The sequence below is a fragment of the Syngnathus typhle genome, linkage group LG4 (genome assembly GCF_033458585.1).
Source record: "Syngnathus typhle isolate RoL2023-S1 ecotype Sweden linkage group LG4, RoL_Styp_1.0, whole genome shotgun sequence".
NCBI classification, from domain to species: domain Eukaryota; kingdom Metazoa; phylum Chordata; class Actinopteri; order Syngnathiformes; family Syngnathidae; genus Syngnathus; species Syngnathus typhle.
This window is the reverse complement of record NC_083741.1, coordinates 16,533,163-16,559,098: the sequence shown is the minus strand read 5'-3', so window position 1 is coordinate 16,559,098 and position 25,936 is coordinate 16,533,163. Positions and strand designations below refer to the sequence as shown.

At 39.3% G+C, this 25,936-nt stretch overlaps 2 protein-coding genes across 3 annotated transcripts in view; one reads left to right on the top strand and one right to left on the bottom strand.

Moving 5' to 3' along the window:
• Positions 1-470: 470 nt before the first annotated feature.
• chs1 (chitin synthase 1) lies at positions 471-12,338 on the bottom strand. The gene is made up of 35 exons (XM_061276929.1): positions 12,230-12,338; positions 12,086-12,159; positions 11,367-11,502; positions 11,047-11,232; positions 10,751-10,952; positions 10,497-10,657; positions 10,199-10,274; positions 9,783-9,901; positions 9,464-9,632; positions 9,307-9,403; positions 9,115-9,211; positions 8,865-8,986; positions 8,364-8,459; positions 8,114-8,278; positions 7,867-8,014; positions 7,651-7,713; positions 7,388-7,560; positions 7,138-7,196; positions 6,562-6,762; positions 6,312-6,480; positions 6,077-6,192; positions 5,794-5,973; positions 5,613-5,717; positions 5,410-5,527; positions 5,083-5,164; positions 4,811-5,001; positions 4,252-4,364; positions 4,090-4,171; positions 3,829-3,982; positions 3,517-3,621; positions 3,272-3,382; positions 2,597-2,734; positions 2,419-2,498; positions 2,236-2,302; positions 471-920 (listed from the first exon to the last, which is right to left on the bottom strand). Exons 2-35 carry the CDS (start codon positions 12,130-12,132, stop codon positions 846-848), a joined length of 4,203 nt encoding a protein of 1,400 aa, XP_061132913.1. The 5' UTR covers positions 12,133-12,159; positions 12,230-12,338; the 3' UTR covers positions 471-845.
• LOC133152939 (CUB and sushi domain-containing protein 1-like) overlaps positions 1,291-25,936 on the top strand; it is a 290,934-nt gene continuing 266,288 nt past the window's right edge. For both annotated transcript variants that reach the window (XM_061276928.1, XM_061276927.1), the window contains exon 1: positions 1,291-1,528. The gene's annotated coding sequence lies outside the window, so the exon portion shown is untranslated. The remainder of the gene's footprint in view (positions 1,529-25,936) is intronic.

Here is a 25,936-nt window from a genome sequence, read left to right as displayed (position 1 = left end):
AAGTGTTCTTATGCTGGGTATGATGTATCTGCAGGATACAAAGAAATCTCAAGGCATCTGACACATTCTGAGTAGCCAAGTGACTAAAATCTTGGTCTCAGCTGTACTGTCAACTCCTTTGGCAGGGCAGTGTGACCCGAAGCACAGACTAAAGCATGCCGCAAATGACAATAAAAAATGGGGCTGTTTTAAAGTGGCCTAAATCGTGATCTACACCTTTGGAATTAGCGGATCAAACAGAATCGAGATGGTTCAGTGAAAATATAAAGGTTAATGACTGACAGCAAATATAAGGGTTAATGACTGACAGCAATCCTAGAGGGGATTTATTTCCCCCATGTGCATTGTATTGTCTGCCATTATATAAAAACAAAAGCAAGGCCAAAACCCTCAGGTATTTTTGAATCTATGGTAAGGTCAGCGACAAGAACAAAGGCCGCATTGTTTTATCATCTTTTATTGCAGTACAATGCTCTAAAACTATTGTTAAATTGTCTTCAAACCAGATGGGGAGGAAAAGCATGTTAAACAATACAAAGTCATAAATATTTCTTCCATTTATGTGCAAAAGTTGCAATTCATTCAAGGATGGAATGTCCAGATTGTAACCCATCACTAAGTCCCACAGAAAAGGCAAACATATTATTTTATGTACATACAATCCAGCTTTGTCGAGAGATCTTTGACACGTGAGTGCATATTACCCCAACCGTGACTCAGGCAAAGATTAAATTTGGACTTTGGCTTTAGATAAAAAAAAAAAAAACAGTATGATAAGTAAATTAGAGAGAAGGTCAGCAATGAGGAACAAATCAAATTACATCACACACAAATATAGTCATCAGCTACATGTCATCGCTTGTAATGCTCAATCCACCGACGTTAAGGTTCTCTAAAGTCAAGCCATCGTCTTCGTCGTCCTGGAGAATGAACACAACAAATAGAATTACAGCGCTATTGACAGTCTAAAGTGAACGACAATGAGCTTGCTTTATGTTGCAAACTTTGCCCATCTCTGATTTAGATAGTGATAATAATCTGTTGATATACAAGCAGTGTACAAGAAATGGAAACCATCTGAACCTGCAGATTTGGAGCCGTGCTAACAAAATCAAAAGTCATACACATATATAAACAATAGCGAATTAACAATAAAAAAAAAAATACATGTGTATATGCACATTTTAATAGAACTATGTTCTCCATTCTAACAGAGTTTTGCGCCCTAATTTATTTCCACCCACCCTGAGTGACGTAATTGTTGATTGCCTACAAAAACGTCATGACGTCTTTGCGAATCAGCTGAAGTTTGTTTTGCACAATCGCACGATCACCCCTTCCATTTTATTCCTCCCCACAAGAAATGCACGTTTTACTTAAACTTTTAGGATAGGACCACAGAAAAAGGGACGTTTGACCCTCCAGCACGAAAACAGACCCCGATGTTCCAAGACAATAATACTTCCGCCTCATCGGGATCAGGCGACAACAACATTGGCGATCGAAAACAAGGCAGAAACAAATGCATGTAAGTAATATTTATTGCTTTTCACTGTTATCACCCTCGTGGTTGGATAGATGTTCCATACTTTGACGCGCGGCTCCAAATGATGCATTGCCAGTCTTGCATTTACCCAATATTCTCGGTTGTTTGCAAAAATTGTCTCTTCAAGGAAGAAGGGTTCAGGGATTTACTTAATTACTCAATGTTTTAATAATTCGAGATGCACTTGCTTAGGATGCAACAAACCAGAATCTCGTTCACAGTTGCTAAACTCTTGAGTGAGAAAAGTAAGTGAATTGATGGGGCAAGTTTGCGGTCAATCGGTCTACCATGCATGTTTTCGGAATGTGGGAGGAAAACTGAGCACCCGGAGCAATCCCATGCAGCCATGGGGCGAATATGCAAACTCTACACAGTAAGATCAGAGCCAGAATTGAAGCCTGCACCTCTGAGCGGTGAGGTGGACGCACTAACTTGTGCTCCACTGTGCAGCCCGATCATCAAATGGTCTCATAAAGTTCATTTTTGCAGCATCTCCAACGCTTTACAGGTGGAATTTGTCTAATGGCACGAAGCTAACATTTATTTTATGCATGTTATCAACTCGTAACTAGTTGTTTTCTAGTTTGTCACTGGTACTAGATGTTTTCCAGCCAATTGATATTTTAGTATTTGATAAGGATCTGTGACAGTCAAAGTGGATTTAAATGTGTGAATTGTGTGTTACTTACGGCATCTTTCAGTTTGTAGTCCTTCTCGGTGCTGCGGTATGACACCACATGGATCAAAGTGTAGACCCTGTAAGCAAATGAAACTCAAGTCGAGCAGTGCTTGCATGCCGCCAAATTGACGGACCCCCGCTCCCCTTTCTTATCAACTATGTAAATATAACGATACAAAATGTTTGTGTGTACCTGTGATACAACATGGCGAGGAACTGGACGAGAAGAAGGATGGCAAAGGACAACAGAAACATTAAGCTGAGAGGCTCCACCTGTCAATATAAAATAATGTATGGGACAATTCACAATGACATTGTTCAGGATGGCAACAGCTATGTATTAAATGCAACATTGTTTTGTGTGCACCAACCTTGAGGTACTCTCCAGATTGTGTTCCGTTTGAAAAGAATTTCGGGATCTTGATGCTTATGACGTCATTTCCAATGGCTTGCAGGAAGAAGGTAGCAACCACCCACAGTACATTGACGATAAAATAGAGGAATACTGCCTGTGGGGTGTGGAGGAAGAACAGTTAGCAATCATTTTCTAGGGAAAAGTCTTGAGCATGTGTTTGATGCTTTTTTTGCATCCTTATTGACTTGAAGGAAAGTCCTTTGAAAAGCAGAAGTCATTGTTTGAAACAATCACTTTAGCAGTTGGAATTCCAGAGACTTAATCAGTTTACATAAAAAGAATATTATCAAAATAATCCATTGCAAAATGGAATTAGTCTTTCTCAAACCTTTAGCGACTCTCCAGGCCAATGATCTAATGTTTTAATATTATGGAAAAAATGAAGTTGACCCTAATGAAGTACAATAGAGGACATTAAAACCAAAACTCAACCATTTGGCCTCTTTTTGTTGTTGTTGTAAGAATCTATCACTATTTTATGCTTGTTGTGACATTCCCTGCTACCACTTGGTACTTGAAATGTTTGTGTTGAAAAAAACTCATCCGAGGAACTCATCTCGAAAAACTCCTACATTGGAGCACCACACAAAATTAGATATAAAATACAAAACATGAAAGGAAATCTGCTGACCTTATTACGTAGCGATTTTAGCTCTCTGGTCACCTCGTCCAGATGTGCTTTTGTGTCAACAATGGGCTTCAAATAGCGCTCAATCAACTTCTTCCAGAAATCATCTTCGTCCTATGCGTACACACATAAAGCAAGATACAAATATTTTCCCAATCTGGCTCAGCGCTTGTTTGAATTTTGTCTCATTTGTGCCAGCCCGTCAGCAGCTTCTTCTTTCAGATCTAATCGCTAAATCTCTATCTTACCTCTTCTAGTTTCTGCACCTGAGGTGCAGTCAGAGTTTTCTCAATGGCTCTCTTGACTTTTCTGTCTAATCTTTCCATGCGATTGGTCTTCAGTGTGCGCCGAGCCTATACACGCACAAAAAAAAATAGAGAATCAGGCCACTGGATTATATTCACCTAATTAATAGTGAGAGAAATAAAACCAGAAGGATTAGATGTGATCGAGTCAAAGCGTTGATGAAATCTGTCCTGAAATTTAGGGCTGACTAAATTTTAAATTAGCTTTAATGTAAAGTTGTATATATTTGCTGTTCTGCCGGTCTTTGTGAATACCTGCGCCGTCAATTCCTGTTGTAGTTCCTCTAGTTGGCTTTCTGTCAGAACATCTTCAGGTCCTATTCCGTATAGTTGTGCAGTGAGTGTGTCTGTTAACATTAATATCAAGTCGTCACACACGTCATCGTGATTCTTGTTGCGGAGGGAGGATCTGGAAAAGAAACTCCTTTTTAGATTCACAGTCATTGCAACACACAACTGGCGTTATATGACAAAGATTTTTTTTTTTTTTTTCTTGTCATGAAGAAAATTCCATACCGTATTTGTTCTCTTAAGTTCCTCTTCAAGTTGGCAAATGTCAACTTCTTTAGAAACTCTTCTTTCACCGGACTCACCCAGTCTAAGGAGACAGATGTGTACAAATAAAATTTTTGATTTTTGAAATCTCATCATGCTGACATTTGTTATAGGCTGTCTTACCGCTAATAGGAAGGTCTGCATTCTCCTGGTTGTTGTTGTCATAATCATCACCATCTTCATCGTCGTCATCTTCAGATGCGCTTGATAGACTTGCTTTTTCCATGCTATCGACACTACACACATGTACATTGGTGAGTCTTGCAGCAGTTGCAACATTAAGTGCATTATTCTTGGGATAATTTTACAAAACGACAAATGCAATTGACCTTTAGAACTGGAAAGGTATGGCAAATAGTGCTTTTTGCCATTTTTTTTGGCTTTATTTGTGTAAAAGGTATTATGATAAATCTATAACATATGAATTTTTACCATGACAGTTACTTTTAGCTTCTTTTTACGCTTGCATGACAAGAAACACTTCTATAATAATTTATTATTTTCCAATAGAGTATTTTAAACATCTAGTTCAATAATTGTGTGTGGGACGAATCATAAACATTTGAATTGTGCTCGGTTCCTCTTGTTGAATGTCATTAACAAAGAGGTGAATCAAAGTAATAATAATGGAAAAAAATGCAGTTACGTGTTTCTGGACATGTCAAAGCATCTCAACTCTCACCTCTCTTTATCAATATGTAATGTCTTTCCTCCTGGCTGTGCCATTTTGTTGGTGTCAGCTGGAGGCTGCAGCTCCATTGTTAAAGCAGGGTGTTCATTCGTTTCCTGGGCTGTGATTGGAAGGGGAGCTGCTTGCTGCCCAGTCCGTCCCGTGATTTGTTGAATCATCAAATTCTCAGTTTCTTGAGTTACCTGTCAATTCCAACCAGAAGTGTTATAAATTCATTCAGCGGGTGCAAAGCATATCAATAAAGTTGAGGAAGTTAATGTCACCTGAAACTTCATGTCCCAGCAGCAGAGTCTGCAGTTTCGGTCACACAGCACGTTATGGTTCTTCTTTACCTCGGTTCCTCCCCTAACAGAACAGGAAAAAAGATGAAACAAAAATAGCAAGAGCTACCATCTGATCATGGTCACTGGAAATAGTGAACATCGTTCTGCAGTCGGTACACCAAATCTTTTAATTTAACCAGGCAAGAAAAAAAAGTTAATTAAATACATATTTCTCAATTGTTAAAAAAAAAAAGAAAGTACAGTATACAGCTCCATTGGTCATGCATTACGTAATAAATCTACTAATGTTGAAAGTTGGTGCATTACTTATTTGATTCCCTTGTGCCCCAGGTCACAATATGCATGTTAACCAGTGAGTAGATGGTAAGGAGAAGGTAGCCACTGGGAATGCAGATAAAATACATCAGGCCATAGATGATCATTCCTGTCGAAAAAGAAATACCATCACAATGCACTTCATGACACCATCTCAAAATAAGAATGCTAATGATTATGTAATCTTGACATACCAAACTCCTCGGGGTGAAGGATAGCAGTCACCGAGTACATGATTGTCATAGAAACCAGGAACACACCAGTTGGGGTTAGGAACGTTCCCTCCATCACCATATCACCTGAGAGCATAGCGGTGCTTCAAAAAATTGCAGACACCTTTGTAACGTCGCAAAGCTCCGGCTGATAGATGCTCACCGATTATTGAAAAGAAGGACGCCGTCATGAGGAAGGCATACAGAACACTCATAATGGCAGCGATTGTTATCTGGTTGTTTGCTTTGGCAATGAAACAAACGATAATGTAGAACACAGGTGGGATGCTCGCAATGATGATGGAAAGAGTCCCCGAGATTTTAAAGACAAACTGGAAAGCACCTGCGGGAAAGGACATAACGGAATTCAAAATTGTGTAGGTTCATATAAATTGCAGGTAAAAAATAAAAGACACGGTCATACCAGTAGACGGTTTGGAACCTACCTGCCACCATAAGGGTCACGGAGGCTGGCCCGAGAATAGACGAACCGACAGTGAACATCTGGTAGAAAATATAAGGTCTGGATATGGAGGGGTTTCTCTTCACAGTCTCTCCCCCACTGTTGTCATCAGCACAAAAGAGCTTATTTTAATCTGACTGCATTGAATAAGATAATTCTGCCAACCACACTGGAGGAAATATCTCGCAGTGTTTTGAAAAATCACTTGCTTAACTGACCTGTGCAGTAGGTCCAATGTATTAGCCAGTGTGGATGGTCCCCATCGTCTCCTCTGGTTATAAAACTCTTTAAACTCTTGCGGTGAGTTGGTGTAGGCATCCGATGCGGCATTGTATTCCACACGCCACCCTTGTTGCAGTAGCAAAGTACACAACCAACGATCCTCCCCTAAAATATTTAAAACAGACAAAAAAGAAAATTGTAAACAGCTGGCTGACATAACTGAAAGAGTGATAGGAGAATCTTGACCTTGGTCATATTGGACATATTCTCCAGCCCTTGTGGCAGTCGTCGTGTATCTCTTCAGCACGTTGTCATCCATTAAGGCCGATGCTCGAAACAGACTGAAACATCCTGGACTGCACAGCACAGACCCAAACACGTGTTCTGCTGTCTTCTGTAGCCAGTGACCCACTGCATACTCAAACTTCTGGTACCACACCATGGGACCTGAAGGTTTCCGAGACTGAATTTACTAAAATATATCATTTATTGTCATATCATCATGTTGGTCATGAGCTAATAATAGAGAACACCCATTAAAAGCCCTGTGAAGTGAATTCAGAGAAATGTTTTGAAAAAAATGGAACATATTTTTGGGGAACACGTGTACCCATGTAGTAAAGTACTCAAATGTGGATGGGCTATAGCATCAAAGCAAACTATTTTCATTTTGTTTAGCATTTTTATGCATTTATTTTAGGTCGTAATGAGTGGCAGGGCGCAACAACCTAGCATCCGCTTTTGGCCCGTCGCCAATGATTTTAAGACATTGATTATTACAACATTGGTCAAAAAGTACTTTGGACAGAAACGTTCACTTACCCATTCCGGTAGGGTGGATTCGTCCACAGGCCGCCCCAACATTGTCATACATCCTCAGCCTGTCAATCAAAATGTAAATTGTCATCAATCGGAAGGTTAATCACCCTTGATAATTTGTGTTGTTGAATAAAAGCCACGATAGACAAAAAGTCAACATTATTTCTTTATTATAATCTTTCTCTAGTGTAATTTATTGTGTATTGACAATAATACTGGATTCCCCAAAGCTGTGCTAGAGTCTGTTACTGACCTGTCTACTAGCAAGATCACGGCTTTCGGCTGGAAGTCGGTATCCCCGTCCAGAGCCAGAACGTATACGTTGTCATCTGAGATGAATCTTCTTTTGTTGTCATTGTCATGTTGGGGCATGAGGTATATCTCACCATCCACAGAGATTAAAGACTCTCTGGTTATGTCTTGGCGCTACAAAACAAATTAATTTCCAAAAACATTCATTTACATGCACTGAAAGTCCCCTCGCTTGTGTGATTTTAGGTGTTTATAGAGTCTTACTTTGGCCTGAGGGTTTTTGGCAAGGTAGCCCTTCCAGCCAAGTAGATAATACATGTACATAATCTAAAAGACAACAATATTTGTTACTCAATGTCATTTTTTAAATTATGATTTATCTTCTTTCGGTGTCCTACTTGGACATGTCCATGTCAACGATTTGCTTACCAAACACACACACACACACTGATTTTGATGGAGTGAACCAAATTCGCATACCTGTGACCATCTCTTCTTGTTCCTGATGAGAAATTTGTCTTTAAGGTGAAAGTAGAGCATGTTGCCTTCTGGCATAACAAATACAAGTCGGCCACCATATGGAGTTTCCACGATGGCTACGTCGTCAGGCTCTTTGTTGGTAAAGACCCTGGATAAAAAATGATTGTCCATTTTCAAGACTCAATCAATTAATTCCACACAGATGAGTTATTTTAAAATCCATTAATCAATTATCGTGCGACCTTACCTGTAAACCTCGATGACAACTTGAGTCAAGTCATTAACGTATGAATTAACCAGCCTTTTCCCTGTGTCTTCTTCAGTCATAAACGCATCATCCACGTAAATGTGACACTCAAAATCAAAGCAGTCCTTGTGTTCCTCCTTTGGATCACCTCGGTAACGGTCCAACCTTAAAACAAATTGGTACCTCTGTACATGACTCAAAATGGATCATTTCACTGCGCTGTGGTCTTTTGTGTTGCGGCAATACAAACCTGAACATGGAGGTCAGAATCTTGAGCATTTCATCGTAGGTCTCATGCCACATGGTGGCACATAGATAGATCACACAATTCTGGATGTCATCGGGGCTAGAACAAGGACAAGAGAGCTGATAAGTCTTTCAGATCAAATCACGACATACATTACAGGTAATGTGAGAGATCCTTTTACTTACACAGGCAGTTTTGCATGCATCATCTCGAATATGTAATTTCTAATTCAACTAATGTAGCTGTTGAAAGCACAACAACGCTAAGCAAAAGACCAATGACATAGCACGGCCAAGGTTGAAAAATAAAACTGATCTGAGATTTGAGTTGTGGAACAAGAAGGCATCAGACTCCAAAAAACAAAACCGATATCAGGCATAATTTTATTTCATGGCAGCTGGCAACAAATGTTAAGGTGCATGGCTGCCACCAACCATGTAGGTGTGCGGACCAACCCAACTAACTGCATTGCTACTGAAATAATTCCTGTAGAAGCTTTCTCACCTTTCTTGGTTTCGAGCCCGAGACACCTTCATCTTGGTGTTAAGCAACAAAGACAAGTCTATGAAAGCAGATTCATAGAGCCGCCGAACAAAGAGCTGAGAGGTTCTCTCTATACGCTGGAGCTAAGCGGTAGTCAACAAAAGATAAATGTAGTCATGTCATCTTATATGTAAACATGTAAAACTGAATTCAAAAAATGACTATAATGGATAAAATCTATTGTGAAGCTGCTGGAAAAATAAGTGCTTACCTTTGTTTTCCATACGTAGTAAGTGCATGTGACCAATCCCGACCACATACATACGCCCTCAAGTGCCAGCATGAAAAAAGGCCATTGCATGTAAGCGCTGTCAGTCAAATGATTAAATTGTTACATTCATGATATAAAGGTAAGCGGATGCTTGCATTTTATACTGTACTGTATGTATTATTATTATTATACTTGTTAAGTGATGTCCGGCAGATGCTCTTAGTGATTTCTAGAAAGACCACAGGGGTTGTGTTCTTCTGGCTCAAGGTGGACAAGCTGTCACAAAATTCTGCAATGGGAAAAACCTGTAAGTTTTTTGTAAGAAATGACCAGGTTTCAAATAACTCACCCCTGATGTCTGGTCCGTCAAATCCGTTTACTTGGGTCATGAAAAGTACAAGTCCCAATATAAGCACCGAGGGGCCCGTGCTAATTAAGGGCAAGGCAAAACTCATCCTGACAGCATGAATTTTACAAGCTACCACCCCAAACCAGTGGCACGCCGCCGAGCAGAAGGCCTTAGGCGAGAAACAATGGGGGAGTTAGTGTCAGCCTTGTTAGGAAGACAATGAATCTCATTTGTTGCTCTGATGTAATAGATTTGATTAATCAACTTGGACAACTTTGATTATAAAAGGTGAGTTAGCTTGATTCTAACCTTCACCTACCTGTAAGAAAAACAGCCCCAGCCCATTTTGTAACAATTCCCAATCGTCACTCTTTAAATTGAAGTCTGGCCACTTGATGGACTCCCTAATGAGGCAATGATAGACAAGGTATACAGCTCCTACGAATGGAAAAAGAAAACTATAAATTGTTTACAAGGCTGAATGAAAATATAACAGATATACGTATGCACAGTTAAAACAAGTGTTTTCACTGAAATATTCCGTTCATAGCGAGAAAGCATTCTCATACATCTGAAATCAACATCTTTACTTAAATATTTGGTCTCTATAGTAAAGGTCAGGAACGCGCCTTAATAAAAAAATTAGGGATCTTGAGGTGGTATCAATTACAGTGTTAAATATAGTTAGCAAATTCTTTGTGAGTGTTGTTCCAGATCGTGAGTGCAGACAATTACCTATGACAATTATCCTCAACAGGCTGCTTATGACAAACACAAAGTCTCTGAAACCATCCAGTTCTGACAATCTATCCTATAGGGAGATACAAAAAACAGTTTCAGTAAACGCTACAGTGGATTATATGAAAACCAAAACAAAATAGTTTTAACATGGGTTAATCTCGACTCAGAAATGTAGACGCTGAATGACAAGCACTCAGGATATTTGTTAACATAATTCTCCATTTTACAATGTCAAATAGTGCTGAGTCAAGGTTTTTCCATCCATCCATCAATTTTCAGAAGAGAAACACACCTGCATTCGATTTGTCGCTTGCATTGGATTCTCCCACCAACAAAATGAGATGAGAAGTGAGGAGAAAATTCCAATTCCTATGTAGACATAGCAGTCGTCCTTCTGTCTATCCACATGCGAAGATACGCGGACATAGTAGTCGATTCCTAGCAGGCAATATCCTGTTGAGATACATGCATGAATGTAAGGTGGACTTGTAATTAGTCACCTGATTTTAAGAGAATAGCGTCGATTTAAATATATAGTACAATTACCAGCGCATGTTAGAATGAGGGAGCACATTGGGAATAAAATTTTCCAAGGTTCTGCCTGCAGTCGAAAGACGATCTGAAGAAGTGCAGACAAAATACAGACACCTCCGCTGATGAACAGATTTGTCAGAATGTCAAACTGGGGCATCACCACAAGCACCAAGACTGAAGTACCGAGTGACACAATGCATTCAATGGCACAAATCTGCAAAAGGAAAAGCACACGCAGGTCATTAGTCAGAAAACGGCAGCGATCGATAAACAAATAGTCGTGGACTCATCTAATAAACGTCACATACACACAACATGGTCTTCAGTTTGGGCTGTACGAAGCTCTTGAAGGCACACCTCCACAGTGATTTTATGAACACCAAGAAGTTTGGGCAAACCAGACAGAACACCAGCATCAGCATGTAGAACTGTTTTTCCTTTGACTTTGACTCGTCTTTCGTACTGGACAACGTTGACAGCACCAAAAGAGAACCCTGATTGGACAGACCAAAACACGTTAAACCTGATAGTTTTTCGTCTCCTATATATTTCAATGTTATGTATGGAGAAGCTAAAATAAAGATGATTGTGAGGTGATTAAAATTAAAGCGGCATTTTTGAATCGCACCTTAGCAATAACAGCACTGGTCAGGACAGCTAAACCCACAATTATAGCCACCAGGTACTGGGCCAATTCGAAGCACCTTCTCTTCTGTTCCTTCTCAGCTCCTATTGGGTTGAGTTGAAACGGATCCCATCTTTCCCTGAGTCACACACACACACAGGCCACCATATTCAGTTTATAGCATTGATAATACAATCAATCGCCTTTACTGGGTGGTTATTATTGCACCTTAGATAAAAAAAAAAAAAAAAGGGGAATTACATATTTGTCAGCGTGTTCAGTGCATAAATTCCTTTGGTTTATTGTGATTAATACATCACTTATGTAAAATAAATCCAAACACAAGGAAGTTCAAGTGATACTCTACCAATCCCTTTTAAGAGTCAATATCTACGTAATCAGGATTATTATGAGAAAGATAATGGCTGAAGTATCTGCTTGTTACAGGATTTTTAACAATATATTTGCTGCGGTGCATATACTGTGTATATTTCACGCTGTGTGTAAAAATTTGATATAATCCACACAGCATGGAAAAATCTAAAATAACAGGATCAGATTTACGGTACTGTATAACTATGATTATATTTATGATTTTTAAAACCAGTCTAAATAAATATCCAAAGTGCGTGTATATATGTATATATACTGTACTTTTGTCTCTTGAAAATTCTTGCATCATATAAAATAGTTACTTGACAGATTTTAAGTATATTTCTTACTTGAGTCGTTCCTGTATACTCTTCCCTCTGATTTTCACTTCCTCCATCTTGCTTGTCTAGTCCAGATGCCAGATCTGTTGAAGCTTTGAGTCATTTTTATATTGCGACATGGATACAATGATACAATTTGAGCAGAAAATGTACCTTCTTTTGAGCTTTCCCGTCCTTGTCCTGTAGTTTTCTGTAATTTTCTCCAATCACACCTGCGATAACTACCAAAACCAAACCAGTAAGCGATAAAGTGGTCGGAAATTAAGAGAAGAAAATTACAATTCAACCCAAATCTGACCCCTCTGGCTGTCTTGTAGTTTGTTTTTCACCTATTTGTTGACACTAGTTTAAGAAAGTAAGAAACAAAGAAAAAAATATTTCCACGCAACTCACACCAGTGTGCCAGTGCTGCGGTTCACCAAGTATGCCCGTGTCTTTTGAGAGATACTGTTAGGTAAGCATGTGAGGGATGTTGTAAAAGCGTGGACTGTACCCACTCAACAAAATCTCAGCGTCATAAAAAGGTACAAGGATCATCTTGCACATACTCACGCCTTCTCTATGACTCTTAAGAGTTTTTCATTAACTGAGCCAACACCTTGTTTGGTGCTCTCAACTGGAAATAATCTCGAGCAATGAATGGTAGAAGTTCCCACATCACTGCTAGGAAAAAGAATGTTTATAAGACAGTGATGAGTGATCCGAGGGACAGCTAGGGTTTGATGTTTTGGAGTCGAAGTGCTCTTTTTTTTTTTTTTAGTGACTAGAACAAACCCAGGACTTGACATGACTCTATGAGCCAGAGTAGTTTGCGCCGTTGTGGGTGTGAACACACGTAACTCTGTTTGCCGCAGATGAAAATGGTTCCTCTGATTCCTTTTAAATGTGCCAAACTTATATCTAGCATAGGCACATCTGAGTGTAGAAAGGGAAACAGCGATCCGTACGTGACCCGAGATTAACATTGCTCTTTGCCGGTGCGGTAATAGACAAAATAAGTGAGGACTCTCATTAAATACACAATGAAGCGGCAGGGTGGTGCTTTTAATATGTCAGCAGGCTTCATGTAGCATATGTATTTGTATTATAAATTAACATCTTTATGTATGTCAGTGAATGGTATTAGTGTTTAATATAATTTTGCTCAGAAAAGATTGTTTCCTATGAGAGCAATTGTTTCCAAAAAAATTGGTTGAAGGATTATGTTCCACCTCCGAAGATGAAAACATTCACCTTCTAGGTCAGGTCTCGTACGTGGTTGTTTCCACTGGGTGTCACTACAGAGCTGTGACTCGGACTCCCGGCAAACCAGATCTTTGTACAGTCGAGTGTGATGAAGTAATATAACAAATCTAGCTGAAAGTGTTCATTTAAATTTCAATTTGGTGTTTCTTATCAGGTAATGTCAATTTAGCATCATCATATGAGATTAAATGTGTGAAGACGGGGACGCACACCTTAATGCTGCTGTGCACGTTTGTCGTTGCATACTGAAAAGAATGTCTGTCAGGTATGGACCCTCATAAGCGCATAATCAGCTGGCCATATGGTCGGCATGGAGGTACCCCGCACAAGCACACCCCTTCATCTTGAAAGCAGTCACATAATCATCACACGCAGTAAGTTTTTAGCTTTAACATGTAGTAGGAAGGTCATTTGAAAGTCAGTTAAAAATGTTTGTCATTAATGGACGCTGTCTCAAAATTTGTGTGTGCCACAATAGGGACCTTCTTATTTGGCAGCCATAGGAGTCCTGCTCCCGTGCCAGTGAGTTCACGTCACAATGGTAATGTCACTGAGGGCACTGTCATAACACAGCTGATGCCTCTCAGATTTACAAAAAGGTCAGAATAGCAACAAGGTAGCTGCGCCTGGCTTTGGTTTGAGCTGACTGAATTGTTCAGAGCCAAGCTATAATTAGGAGCCATATGGGCTGTATGTTAAGAATCACTGCTTACTGTTTACTCTTGAACAACCTTTTCATCTGACAAGGGAGTAGGCGCGTGAAGTAAATCTTAAACTTAATTCATATGGATTTTTAAAAAATCCTCCAAAGGCTCCTCGCGGTCATTTTAACACCAAATAAGTGCTTACTGCAGGAGGCATTCACTGCTCCTGTTGATTTACCAGTAGAAGCTTTATATATGACATAAGCTGCTCTAAGATAATGGTTCAGAATCTTCTACATGGAAGAGCTTGAACTTCACACAACTATGAGCCAAGAATGAGAGAGCGAGCTGCGATATGACAGGCAGGTGACAAGAAATCGGCCCTGGAACAAATATTTATGTCAGTCTATCCCGAACATTAAGTTAATGAAAGACTTCGTTGTTCAAATGCAATTGCATATATTTTCTTCCACCTGACCAAACATGATAACTAAATGCTAAAGTCAGTCAGGGCTCTGGAAATGTGATATATTTATTATTAAAAGCAGGCGTAAGCATAATTTCCATTCTGTCATTTGCAAAATTCATCAAGTCCCTCGGTGACTCTTTGTTCACTTTGTAGCGGAATCACATTTGAATTTTGCACACAGTGACCGTCTCTGTAATGGCATGGGGTTCATCCTTTTGCCTGCTCTTCCAATGACTCATTTCTTTTTGTCTTTCCCTGTCTTTGAGCGTGAAGCTTTTATTTGCTAAAGGAAGTCTCTGCACCATCACAATAGGTGTTCCCAGTCTTGTCACGCATTAATTTTACATGTCGTATTATTAGGCAGATTGCAATTGCTTGTTGTCTTGTCTGAATTCAGCTAAAGCCCAGTGTGGGCGAAATAATAACTTGGTGTGTCCAACGGCTTTCAAAAAGAAGCCAAAAGTGCTTTGAAGCTTCTTATCAGGAACTCGGAGGCAGATTTGGGTTTATTGTTTACTCTTGGACACTGTGATGCTTATCTGATCTTCTTCTGACTTGACGCTCATTTTTCCACAGCAGTTACACCTCTTTGCTAACGATGTTATAGGGGTAATCTCTCTCTAAATTTCAGTTTTGATCCCACGTTGAGCAGAATAATCTGCCAAGCAGTATCTTGCCTTTCTATAGTTGACGTCGTGTTTGCGCCTTCCTCCTCTTTTGTTCCCCTACGCACAGTGCCGAAATTCTAAATCTCAGTTCTTGATCAGTGACTTGATAATAATCTTGAAAACAAGGGGTAAAAAATATAACCTGTGAGACCATGACATGAAATGATATTCTAAGTTTAAATTAGCATAAAACTCGAAGACGGAGGCATCAGTGGTAAGATATGCGCAAAAGTAATACCGTAAATTTCAGGCTATAAGCCGCACAGGACTATAAGCCGGACCAGCTAAAATTTGTAATTTGATGCTAAAGTTTATACTTGTCTTCAGAATCAGAAACAGCTTTATTGGCCAAGTTTGTGCATGCCAAGCAAGGAATTTGACTCCGGGGGATCTCAGCCTCTATACAAGATTAATGGCCAAGGTATTGTAAAAACAAAAAAGGGAAAGGGGTAGTCCCACAAAGTCAATTATTGTAAACCTGGGAGAAGGGAAGCTATGAAAATGAGTAATCGGATGGAAATGCATCTCTTATTCAGCCTGGCTGAAAGTTCAATTTGAGTTTACACGCTTCTGGCTTCACACGGCCATGTTTTGCATGCACGTCTGTGTTTGTTTGGGCAACGGTATCAGACTGTCAAGATACAACATATTATTATTCTTTTTCAACATCACTGAAGGAGTCCCAATTTATTTGCCTTTCCATTTTCCACCAACAAAAATCCAGCACAACCGATTTGAATGGGGCTTTCCTTAAGCAAATGTGTCTACAGTGTTCGTGAACAGACTGAGCAAATACATGAAGTCTTTAATCGTGGAGTATCTGGTTGCTGCAGTATTCGAATAATGAAGCGCATGTGGAAACACATAGTAGGTGAGATTTGTGCTAAAATGAGTTATTTGAGCACTACTCTGTATGCCATAATTCATTTTTGACCACTGGCAGTCACTTGATATTGCAGTTGCATTTGCAAACGATCTCCTCTGTCATAATGTTCCTCCCAGAAAAGCTCAATGAGGTGTCAGAGAATGATCTATTGAGTAGGGCACAGGTCTACCATACAAAGCTGACAGTCCTGCCAGACACAGCTGAGGGGTCGAGTTGTCTTGCCAAGCACTGTGTTATTAAAAGTTCACTTGCGCAGGTGATGTAACTTTACCACAGCAGCATGTGACGCGACACACGTCTTGACCTCTTGTAATTTATGATCCAATTAGAGCTTAAAACGAAATTGAAAAGGTGGATACGCTTTTTGGATGCAAGTCTTTTTAATTCATTCATTCATTCAAATATTGCGTGATATGTCATTAAAGAGGGATTCCCATCTGCGGCCCCAACTCGATGCCCCAGATTTTTCTTTTTAGTTTTCCTTGACCTCCTGTGGGTTAAGATCAGAATGTCGTTAATATTTGCCTGCTGTGGGCATGTAAAGCCGTTTGAGATGTTTCCGTGATTAAGCGCTGTATAAATCAATTGACTTCACAGTAGCAACATGACACGTGACCACCATATTTGTGTTTGTATAATTTTCTAAACGAAAATACGGAGGGAGCAGCAACACTAAATCACTAAATGCGAGGCAAGCAACCGCTTGTGGCGTTATCAGACAACAAAAACATGAATCGATTTCAATTTCACTCTGCGACTTGTGGATAGGCTTTTTTTTTTTTTTTTTTAAATAGAATGAAAATGTGATACAATAAAAAGCAATCCTGTTCCTCTCCCCAAACAGCAATTACATTATATTTTGAAAAACTGGAATGAGAACAGCCAAGTTTGTGGAAGAGCATTCGGTCAAGGTCGTTTATAGTTTTGGTCGGCAGTGTCAAAAGTGCAATGTGCAGTTGCGTGTGGGGATCACACTGGCCTTTGTGTCTGTGTGATACACGGTTTATATACGCATTATATTTCTGTGGCTCAGGTATGCTGCTCAATTCACTGGCAGTCAGAAAAGAAGTGGAGCTATGAAAAGGAAACAGGTCAGTCGTGTCAGGGCTTGGCATAACCTTGTATGAAAGCATGACTAACTTTGGATGAAGAGGAATGATCCCATTTTACTTGAATCCTCTTTTCCTGGGTGAATGTATGGTCATTTTTGAACATCCAGATATATAAATCATACATGCATGTGCAAGAGGTTTATTTGGTGGGTTTGGGGTGTGATAGTAAATGCTTTTGCAATAAGTAATAAATAAATCATATGGCCACAGCTGTGCTTCCATTTGTATGACATATACTAGGTTAGTCATATGTCACCACAGAAAATACTTAAACCCTTTCTTCTACTTTCATATTATCGTGGATCGAACAGTCCTGATTTTTTTAACTGATAAAGATCTTGAGTTTGTCATCGGTTTTGGCCAGAAAAAAAACATTTTAAGAGACAGTGAGAGAATATACACTAAGAAAATATGGGATATTCAGTCATATTTTACTTAATGTTTAGATTTTGGATATTGAAAATAACTCACTTATTAGATCAGGAATAAAAGAGGGTCCCCACTTTTCCAATCCTGTTATTATTTAATAAAATGTCTGCGCCCCTCTCTTCTCTTCAGGGCATAGACTCAAGTTTAACCTTCTCAAAGTTAATTTAACTCCCTATTTCTTTCTCTGCGTCCTCCCTCTGTTTTTACCCTTTTGAATCTTGTCCTCAGTCCACCCCAATTTTACCTTTTTCCCATCTTCTGGTCTGGTTCACTCGGCTGAGGAGCAGCTCTTATATTGTAGACCTCGCTGACCTTAGTCCATCCAGTGACTACTGCAGTCCTGATTCTTACGAGGCAAGTGTAGAATCAGTTTGTCCATGTGTAGCTCATCTGAAAACAGCTCACCAGTAATGGGACGCTGTGATTTTCTTTGGAAGGTTATAGAATTAGATTTTAAAAATTGAACTACTTCCAGAGATTTTTAATAGTGTTGCCTTCTGGTTTTTGTTTCCTTCCTTGTTAAATCATTGTTGCAAAATAAATGTGAGTACATAGATGAATATGATCAACTATAAATCCAATCCAATACATCTTTATATAGCGCGTTCACAACAGCTGTTGCCATAACAAAGCACCTTACAGAACATATTCATGAATACGCATTAAATGAGCTAATTTGCTATTTGGTTTCCGTTGCAAACAATATGCTCAGTAACTTATAGAAAGGATGTTCTGTTGAATGCAACAATTTGCAAGGAAAGCTAGTTTCAAGCTTGTGTTTAGTTCAGCTGACTCACTCTGGAAACAGCAGAGTTATTCGTGTGGTCTACTGGGGAGATTTAGGAGCGTTTGACTGAGATCAGATGAATGTCTGGCCTGTCAGAAATTCGGTCGAGTGCAGAAATGATCAAACGCGTTGGAAGCGGGGTTAGGTCCAGATTTCCCAAGCCGTGTCCATAACCTACTAAAATCTTGTTAGGAAGACTCAGGGAAAGCTTTTCAGTGACTCTTTCATGTATATATACGTGTGTGCGCGTATGTGTGTATGTATATGGAGGGAGAAAAAACAAATATATATATGCACACGCACACGCACACACACTGACACGTACATATTATGTACGTATCTTAATTGTTTGACAGGACTGCTGATGATTGACGGTTCATTCAAACAAAATACCTGGGGTCGACTATGCTCTTAATTTGTCTTGAGTTGTTGCATTTTCATTGGTTCGGTGGGTCATCGAGAAATCGACTTACAAGTTACTGGCAACGGCAAGGGCCCATATAGATAACAAGTCTGGATTATAAATCATGCGACATTCACCAAGGCCATCGCTCCAAAATGGCATGTCAAAGGTGTCTTCTAAATATATTTGAAAGTCGTCTAAGACGATAAAATCACATGGAGAGCCCATTAGCCTACACAATGACTTTTTACTCATTGACTTGCCGTTTCGTAGATGAGTGTAAATTGCTTTCTGATCAACAGAACAAAATCAGGACATGATTGCAGTACGCTTCCAAGGAGGTTAATAAGGTTACTTAGCCAACTCACTGTGATCGTGTATGATGGTTTATCGACCCATGTTAGAATACACATTAAAATTTGATTAAAAAAAAAAAACTCAAATGGAAGCTAGGACTGTTCATTCCCAGTGCTTGAAAGGAACAATGAGCGCAATGATGAGTAGTTGTTCATCAAGTATTTAAGAGGAATATTCTATTTGTGTGACAAAACTAATAGTTAACAAAAATAATTACCTTTGGATTTTGTTTGTTTATACTTAAAAATCTAATAATATACTGCTTGGATTGTGTGAGATGTTCATTTTGTGCTGATTTTGACATGTTCAAAGATCATTTCAATTCTCTGTGTTCTCCTGCTTAGCCTGTAAAATGTTTCTGGCTAGAAAGCCATAAAAAAATAAAATAAAATAAAACTTCACTTTTATCTGTGTCCTTAATGTAGCTCTGCAAACACTGCCAACACTGTCCTTGTAGCCCACATATGTAATCACATTGTATTGAAATGGAATGAAGACACGAGACACTGAAGAGGAAAGCTGAAGCCATCTTCTGTTTTCAAGTACCGTGTTGACAATTTTTTATTGTGAGTGTTTAGCTTACATGTCTTGCAATACCTTCCCGCTAATTAAGTCTTAACTTTTATGTTCCTTTCAGCTCAGTTGTAGGTGTTTTTGAATAGCAAAACTCACTAACTTTGTTTCAAGATGAACATATTGCATGCTTTATCAGAGAAGAACACGATACGTTAAAAAAAAATCGCTGGCGCTGATTGTCTGTTTGAACGTATCAATATAAAACATGTACACTTATGACAGAACGATGGCTGTGAAAACATACTTGTATGATTTTATTTTTATGAAGAATATTTATGATATGTTTTTATGGATCACGTTGTGTTAAAACCTTTTTGTTACTGATTCTGGGAAAATGTTAGTTTGCCAACAATATGTCAATTAACTTTAGACATAATGATCCTTTGTAAAAAAATGTTTTCCTATTGCTTCTTGACGCATACCACATCAACTGCATTTTGTTATCTTTTAAAAAACATGCCTGGCCATGCATTTACATACCCTAACAACCATTTCACATTCAGAGAACATGTCACACTCTCATGATGTTCATTTTTAAAGTTGGTGTTCTGAGACTAAGCCATTTGAAGGTTTCATCCAGACAACTGCAAAGGGAGTGCAGTTCACATTAATCCCTTTGGGAGCCACCAGCACTCTGACTAATGGCTAATCTAAAGACTTTGCTGTGAGTAAACATCACAGCGACGACATCTTATCACCCCAGATTATACCCAAATCAAACAGAGACTTGGGGATTACCATGGTTAGGTAAATAACTTCTACTTCAATCACCAGGAATCAGGCATGAGACTATGTGAGGCATGCGTAAATCGAGGCAGATGTTGGGCGTATGATCAAAGAGACACTTGGACTCTCATTCAAATGACGCCTGCTCAATACTGACAATGTGCGCAACCTCCGTGGCGCGTAGCGGAGGGTCAATAACTTTTCATGGATTAGAAATTAACTCGACTCGATACGATGTGCATGCTTCTCTGCGGTGGAAGAGAGTGAGGGGTGAAAGACGAGATGCTCGAGATCAGAGATGGACATCTGAGAGGCGGCGACAAAGCATGAAAGATTGAGAGAAAGTCATGCAAAGAGAGGAGTTTTGAAAGAGAGAGTGGAGGAGAGGAAGACAGCAAGAGACTGACAGAGATCAATAGAGAGAAGTGGGCAGAGTGAGAGCAAGAGGAAGTGACCGAGGCTGAGGAGATGAAAGGCTGTCTGCTGACTTGTTCCCTAACTGCAGAATTGAAATTGATCTCTAACCTGTGTGTGTGTGTGTCTGTGTGTGTGTGTGCCTGTCAGGATGCACAAGATTAAAGAGGACACAGATGTGTATTTTTGCCTAAACCGTGTGTGTGTGTGTGCTGTGTGTTCATGCAGCCGTAATAGAGAGGTAGCGGAGGTTGATTGAAGTAAAAACAGGCAGAGGACTGAACATCACGCACCAATACATTTCGGTCAGAGGCGCTTTTAATAAGGGTCAGATCATTCCGAATAGCCATTACTACTGGGTCACGTTCTCTTTGAGTTTCATAAACTTGGACTGCAGGGTCAAACATTTTTTTAACTCCGACTGAATCTCCTTTCCTCTCGAGTGCAGGAAATTATGTGATGTGGGTCGCTCTCTGCATGTTGAAATCAACCCCAAAGAGCCGACTTGGCTTCAGCTGTGTATTGGTTGTGCGGGAAAAAAGCGTCTGGCAGTGTAATGAATCAACTGCAGTGTGGAAATAAAATAATGAAGCCCACATTACATACCGGGAAAGACGACGAAGGTAAAAGTAATTTAGGCAACATGTTTTATGGTCCCTGTTTTCGCATCCAGTGCAAGTGTATCGCAAAGTGCTAGCTCTATGCATGGATTTTTGTCGTTTTCGTAGCAGGGCACAGTTAGAAATGGATGTTTGCGCCGTTGTGAGACATTGCCGACTTGACTCCCAGTGTTCCTTATTTACCGTTTTTTTCCATGTATAATGCGCCCCCATGTATAATACACACCCTAAAAATGGCATGTTGATGCTGGAAAAAAGCCTGTACCCATGTATAATACGCACCCAAATTTTGACTCCTACTTAAGTCCGTAAACGTAAAATTATTTCAGAAAAAAGATCATCTTTGGGAACAACCGGATGTTATTCTGCCGGTCAGTATCACTGCGCATGCGCTACCAAACTCGATAGCGAAGAAATGTTTTGGATTTGTGTAGGGTACATTGTGACAGCAAACGAGCAGGTCATCGAGCAAGCGTCTGATACGAGAGCATTGTGTTCGTATGGAGCGTGTTTGAAGTGAACAGCAGAGAAGAAAGCGCATCTGTAATGGCGGCCTCAGTATCATATCCGGATTTAGAATATTTTTTTTTGTACCCATGTATAATGCGCACCCCAGATTTTAGGACAATAAATTAGTTAAATTTTGCGCATTATACATGGAAAAAAACGGTACTTTGAATTTATGATCATAAGAATTTGCAACATTGTAACTGTGTCAACCTCATCTTTCAATAAATGTGCCAGTTTTTACAACAATCTACATAAATTGGGCCCTTTAAGTCAAATTGGCAACTTTGAAATGCTAAATTAGAAGTTAAAAGCTAGAAACTGTTTTCAGAGCATTATGGCACATATCAGCATTCTTGATGACCTCGGGAGCATCTCGCAATGAAACAAATTTCAAAAACACCTCTTTTCAAATAATTTCTCAAAGATTCTTTTAAATATGAATAGGTCTTTGCCAGCTCATAATTCACTTTCCTGCTGTGTGTGAGGTGAATCATTACAAATTGGACATGATTCATATAACACCTACTTACTCGCACCCACTGGCATCCAGTTGTCCACGCGTGGTCTCTATATGGTTATTTCGACGTCATCTTATCATGCTTCTCATTTATGGAAATCAACTCAATCTTTATGACATTGTACGTTCATATGTCCAAACACTGCTACTGTATGAAAAACATGGCACTGGAAACAACAACCAATTTCATGATTGCAATTCATCAGAAAGATGGAGTGTTTTTTTTTGTCAGCTGGTTTATGAACAATTAGGGAGAACATGGTGGCATGATTGCGATTGAAATGCAAATTTCAAGGCTTTTAACGGGATATTTAATAATCACATTTCTGTGCCTGAAAGTAGAGGACAATGCGTGTTGTTGGGGAACCTGTCTGATACTCTTTTGACGTCTGTCTTTCTTGGGCCCCAAATTGCCATGTTGTCAAGTTCCCATCTCAAAGTTTGCTATTCCTTCATTGTTGTCTCCCATCTTCTTCAAGAAAAGTGGAACTTATTCTCATTCAGCTCAGCCATTGCAGTGCAATCACGTCGAATATGCAATTAACAGGGAAAGTCTTCAGTCAATAGCACGTCGTGTGTGCTCATATGCCTCGCGCGACCCTCGGCTCTTTGCCTCAAACAATCCACCCGCCTCTTCTCCGCCGCCACTCCTTTTCCATTCATTTCCCCCAACAGCCTCTTCTCTTTCATCAAGCACATCCTCGACGCTTCTCCTCTACGTTAAAAGCCGCATCTTCGTGTGAAAGATGCCTCCTTATACTGACAACAATTTCTCTTTCAGCTCCATCTTGCCATCAGCACTTAGCATCAACATTAGCATACATACTCACGCGCTCTACACTTCATCTTTCCTCGTTATCCCTCCAGGGGTTCTGCTGACCGAGCACCTCCACCTTGTGAGCGCTTGACTCTGCTTACCTTTGTATAGCATCCTAATTCACTGTTTACCATTTTCCTTCCCTGTTTGAGCACTTATTTTCTAAATGCAGCATTTTTCAAAAAGAAGTGCAGCTGGTTCCCTTTCAAGGATTGACACCAGAGAGCTCAGGGAGCAAACGTTGTAGTTGAAACATTTCTTCCTCTCTTAAACTTCTTTTTAAAGGCTTTATTCTTCACCTCACCTGATTCCCACGCTTGTCTGCGACGTCTTTTTTTAAATCAGAGCCTCATCTGAGACATTATTCTTGACATGTTGCAATGCACTCTACTGTCCTTTTATACATCTAAATTTTCCATTAACCTTATAGCTTCTTTTATAAGTGAACCTTCTAGTGGCGGTTCTAGGCCAATTTTACTAAGGGGGTTGGGTAGCTATTATAGGTCTATGTATAAAAAAAAGCTTGTTCATAGTCATACTTATAAATATTTCTTAGAATTAATCCATCATACAGTGTATAAATAAAAGGTGTACCAGATGTAAGGCCAAAGTCTCAAGTAAATATTTTATATTTTATATTCATTTTCACAGTTATAAGTGATCTAGAGCGTGTGAGCATGCCCCACAATGGGGTAAGATGTCTCACTACATGGCTTTGGATGTCGCATTGGATATAGCAACAAAGTGGACCAAATTATTGCTTTTTTTATTTTATTATTATTATTTTTTTAAAACTACATGAGGGTAAACATTGGAGTTAGCCAAAGAAAATATTGAGCTAAAAAAATTAATTGAACAAAGCTACTAAACGTACGTCAACATAAGATATGATTTTTTTTGTGCAAAAAATGCTAATATCATTTAATTTATTCTATAGATGAAATAGAAATGTAATACATTTTGGAAGTAAAATAAACATTCCCATACATGATACACACAAAATCCACGTCTCATATTCACCAAGCTAATCTCGAGGCATCAAATATTAGAGTCTTGGCACCAATAAAACCAGATTGAAGCCAAACCTACAGGGCAAGAATAATTCAACAGGGAGCAGCAGCTTCAAACCTGATAGTAATTCTCCCCCTCGGTTAATTAGGGACTTTATGCCAGATTTAAAATCAGCAGGTGTCTCCAAGGTTGATAAGCCACTATGGACTCATTTTATCACTGCCTGGAAGAAAAGAATGTGGAAGAACAGAAGAGAGAGCTGCTTTAAGTTTTAATCAGGAAGCCAGAGATTTTTTTTTCTTCATGAGCGCTTGCTGCAATCGCAAGGGATTCTTCAAACTGCACCTCATCTCTGTCACATATTTTGAACTGTCCTTTTAAGTATTTTGTATATTAATTTGCCGACAAACGGAAAGGAAAATGTTTGATTAATTATACCACATGGCGATTTGTATTGCTTTTGGTTCTGATTTTTTTTTTTTTTTTTTACTTCAACGGACATATTGATATTAGGCTGGTGCTGGCAGAAAAAAAAGTGAGAAACACTAAAGGAAGCAGCAAACACTAACTAGGGGCAGTAAATATTTTCAAAATAAAACAGGATTTACCTGGATGACACGAGTTGACGATTCGGATCTTGCCTTCCCTTGTCATGAACATCATTATTCCTCCACAAATCCTGTCTTTATACGTTGGCGACCCAGTCTGTCTGTGTTCCTTTGCCTTCTTTATATCATCTCTGCCCTTCCTTCATTTTCATCCTGTCTGACTTTCAGCTCTCTAAGGAGAACAGGTGTGTTCTCTATTAAATCTCTCCCTCTCTCTCTCTCTCTCTCACACACACACCGCCATAGAAAATACAGTTACATACACTCCACAAAGAATATAATTCACCTCTAGACGGCCCTTGTGCTTTTGTCAGAGGACGTTTTGGGTTTTGTCCAGCACAGCAAATCAGTTCAACATTCTGCTCTTATGCAAATTAGACTTTTTAAAACTTTTTCCTCCCTCAAGTCAGGTTAAATAAATAGTCTCACCTTGAGTCTGTTGCTCATTAAAATGTGTCGGTTTTCTTGACCTGAGACAACTCCAATCGAGTCAATTAATTCTTCCACACAAGCTGACATCAGTAAGATCAAACTCATAAAGATTTAAGACAGATTAAGAGGAGATTTTCTCATTTGGCTACTTCTGCTCAAGTGGAATTCAAGACATTGTTTACCTCTACCTAGAATCAGCCTAAGATTTTAGAATTTAGCAGAAATCTCGCAAATATGTTGGCAAATGGTCCTTTTTGGCCAAAATTTGTAATTCATAACACAGCCACATCCCATTTATAAGAGCTGTGCACATTATTTTAGTTGTTAATTTCTACGTTCTCTCAAGATTTAGAAAGGCAGACAGCGCAGTGTAATTGTCCTATTATATAGATTAGGTCATATTAATGAAGTCTTTTCAACAGGGGTGTGTAGACTTTATGTCCATTGAATGTTTCATTATATTCTTAAAATTCAAACAGCTTTAATGATACTTCTTGATTCTCGGTCAGGTTGTTATGATCAACTAAATGGTTGGTACCATGGCAACCACCACAATGATGTTACTCAGGGCTGCTTTACGTTATCTGATAAAGTATGCTAATTATGATTAGCAGAATCAAAGTGTTCAT

What these genes read in the sequence shown, in the direction of transcription:
- chs1 (XM_061276929.1), bottom strand. Translation starts at nt 12,132, where the DNA reads ATGGAGGAAGTGAAAATCAGAGGGAAGAGTATACAGGAACGACTCAA. An exon ending in AGTATACAGGAACGACTCAA is followed by an intron (nt 11,503 to 12,085) that starts GTAAGAAATATA and finishes TGTGTGACTCAG; the next exon opens with GGAAAGATGGGATCCGTTTC. An exon ending in GTTGTCATCGAGGTTTACAG is followed by an intron (nt 8,015 to 8,113) that starts GTAAGGTCGCAC and finishes TTTTTTATCCAG; the next exon opens with GGTCTTTACCAACAAAGAGC.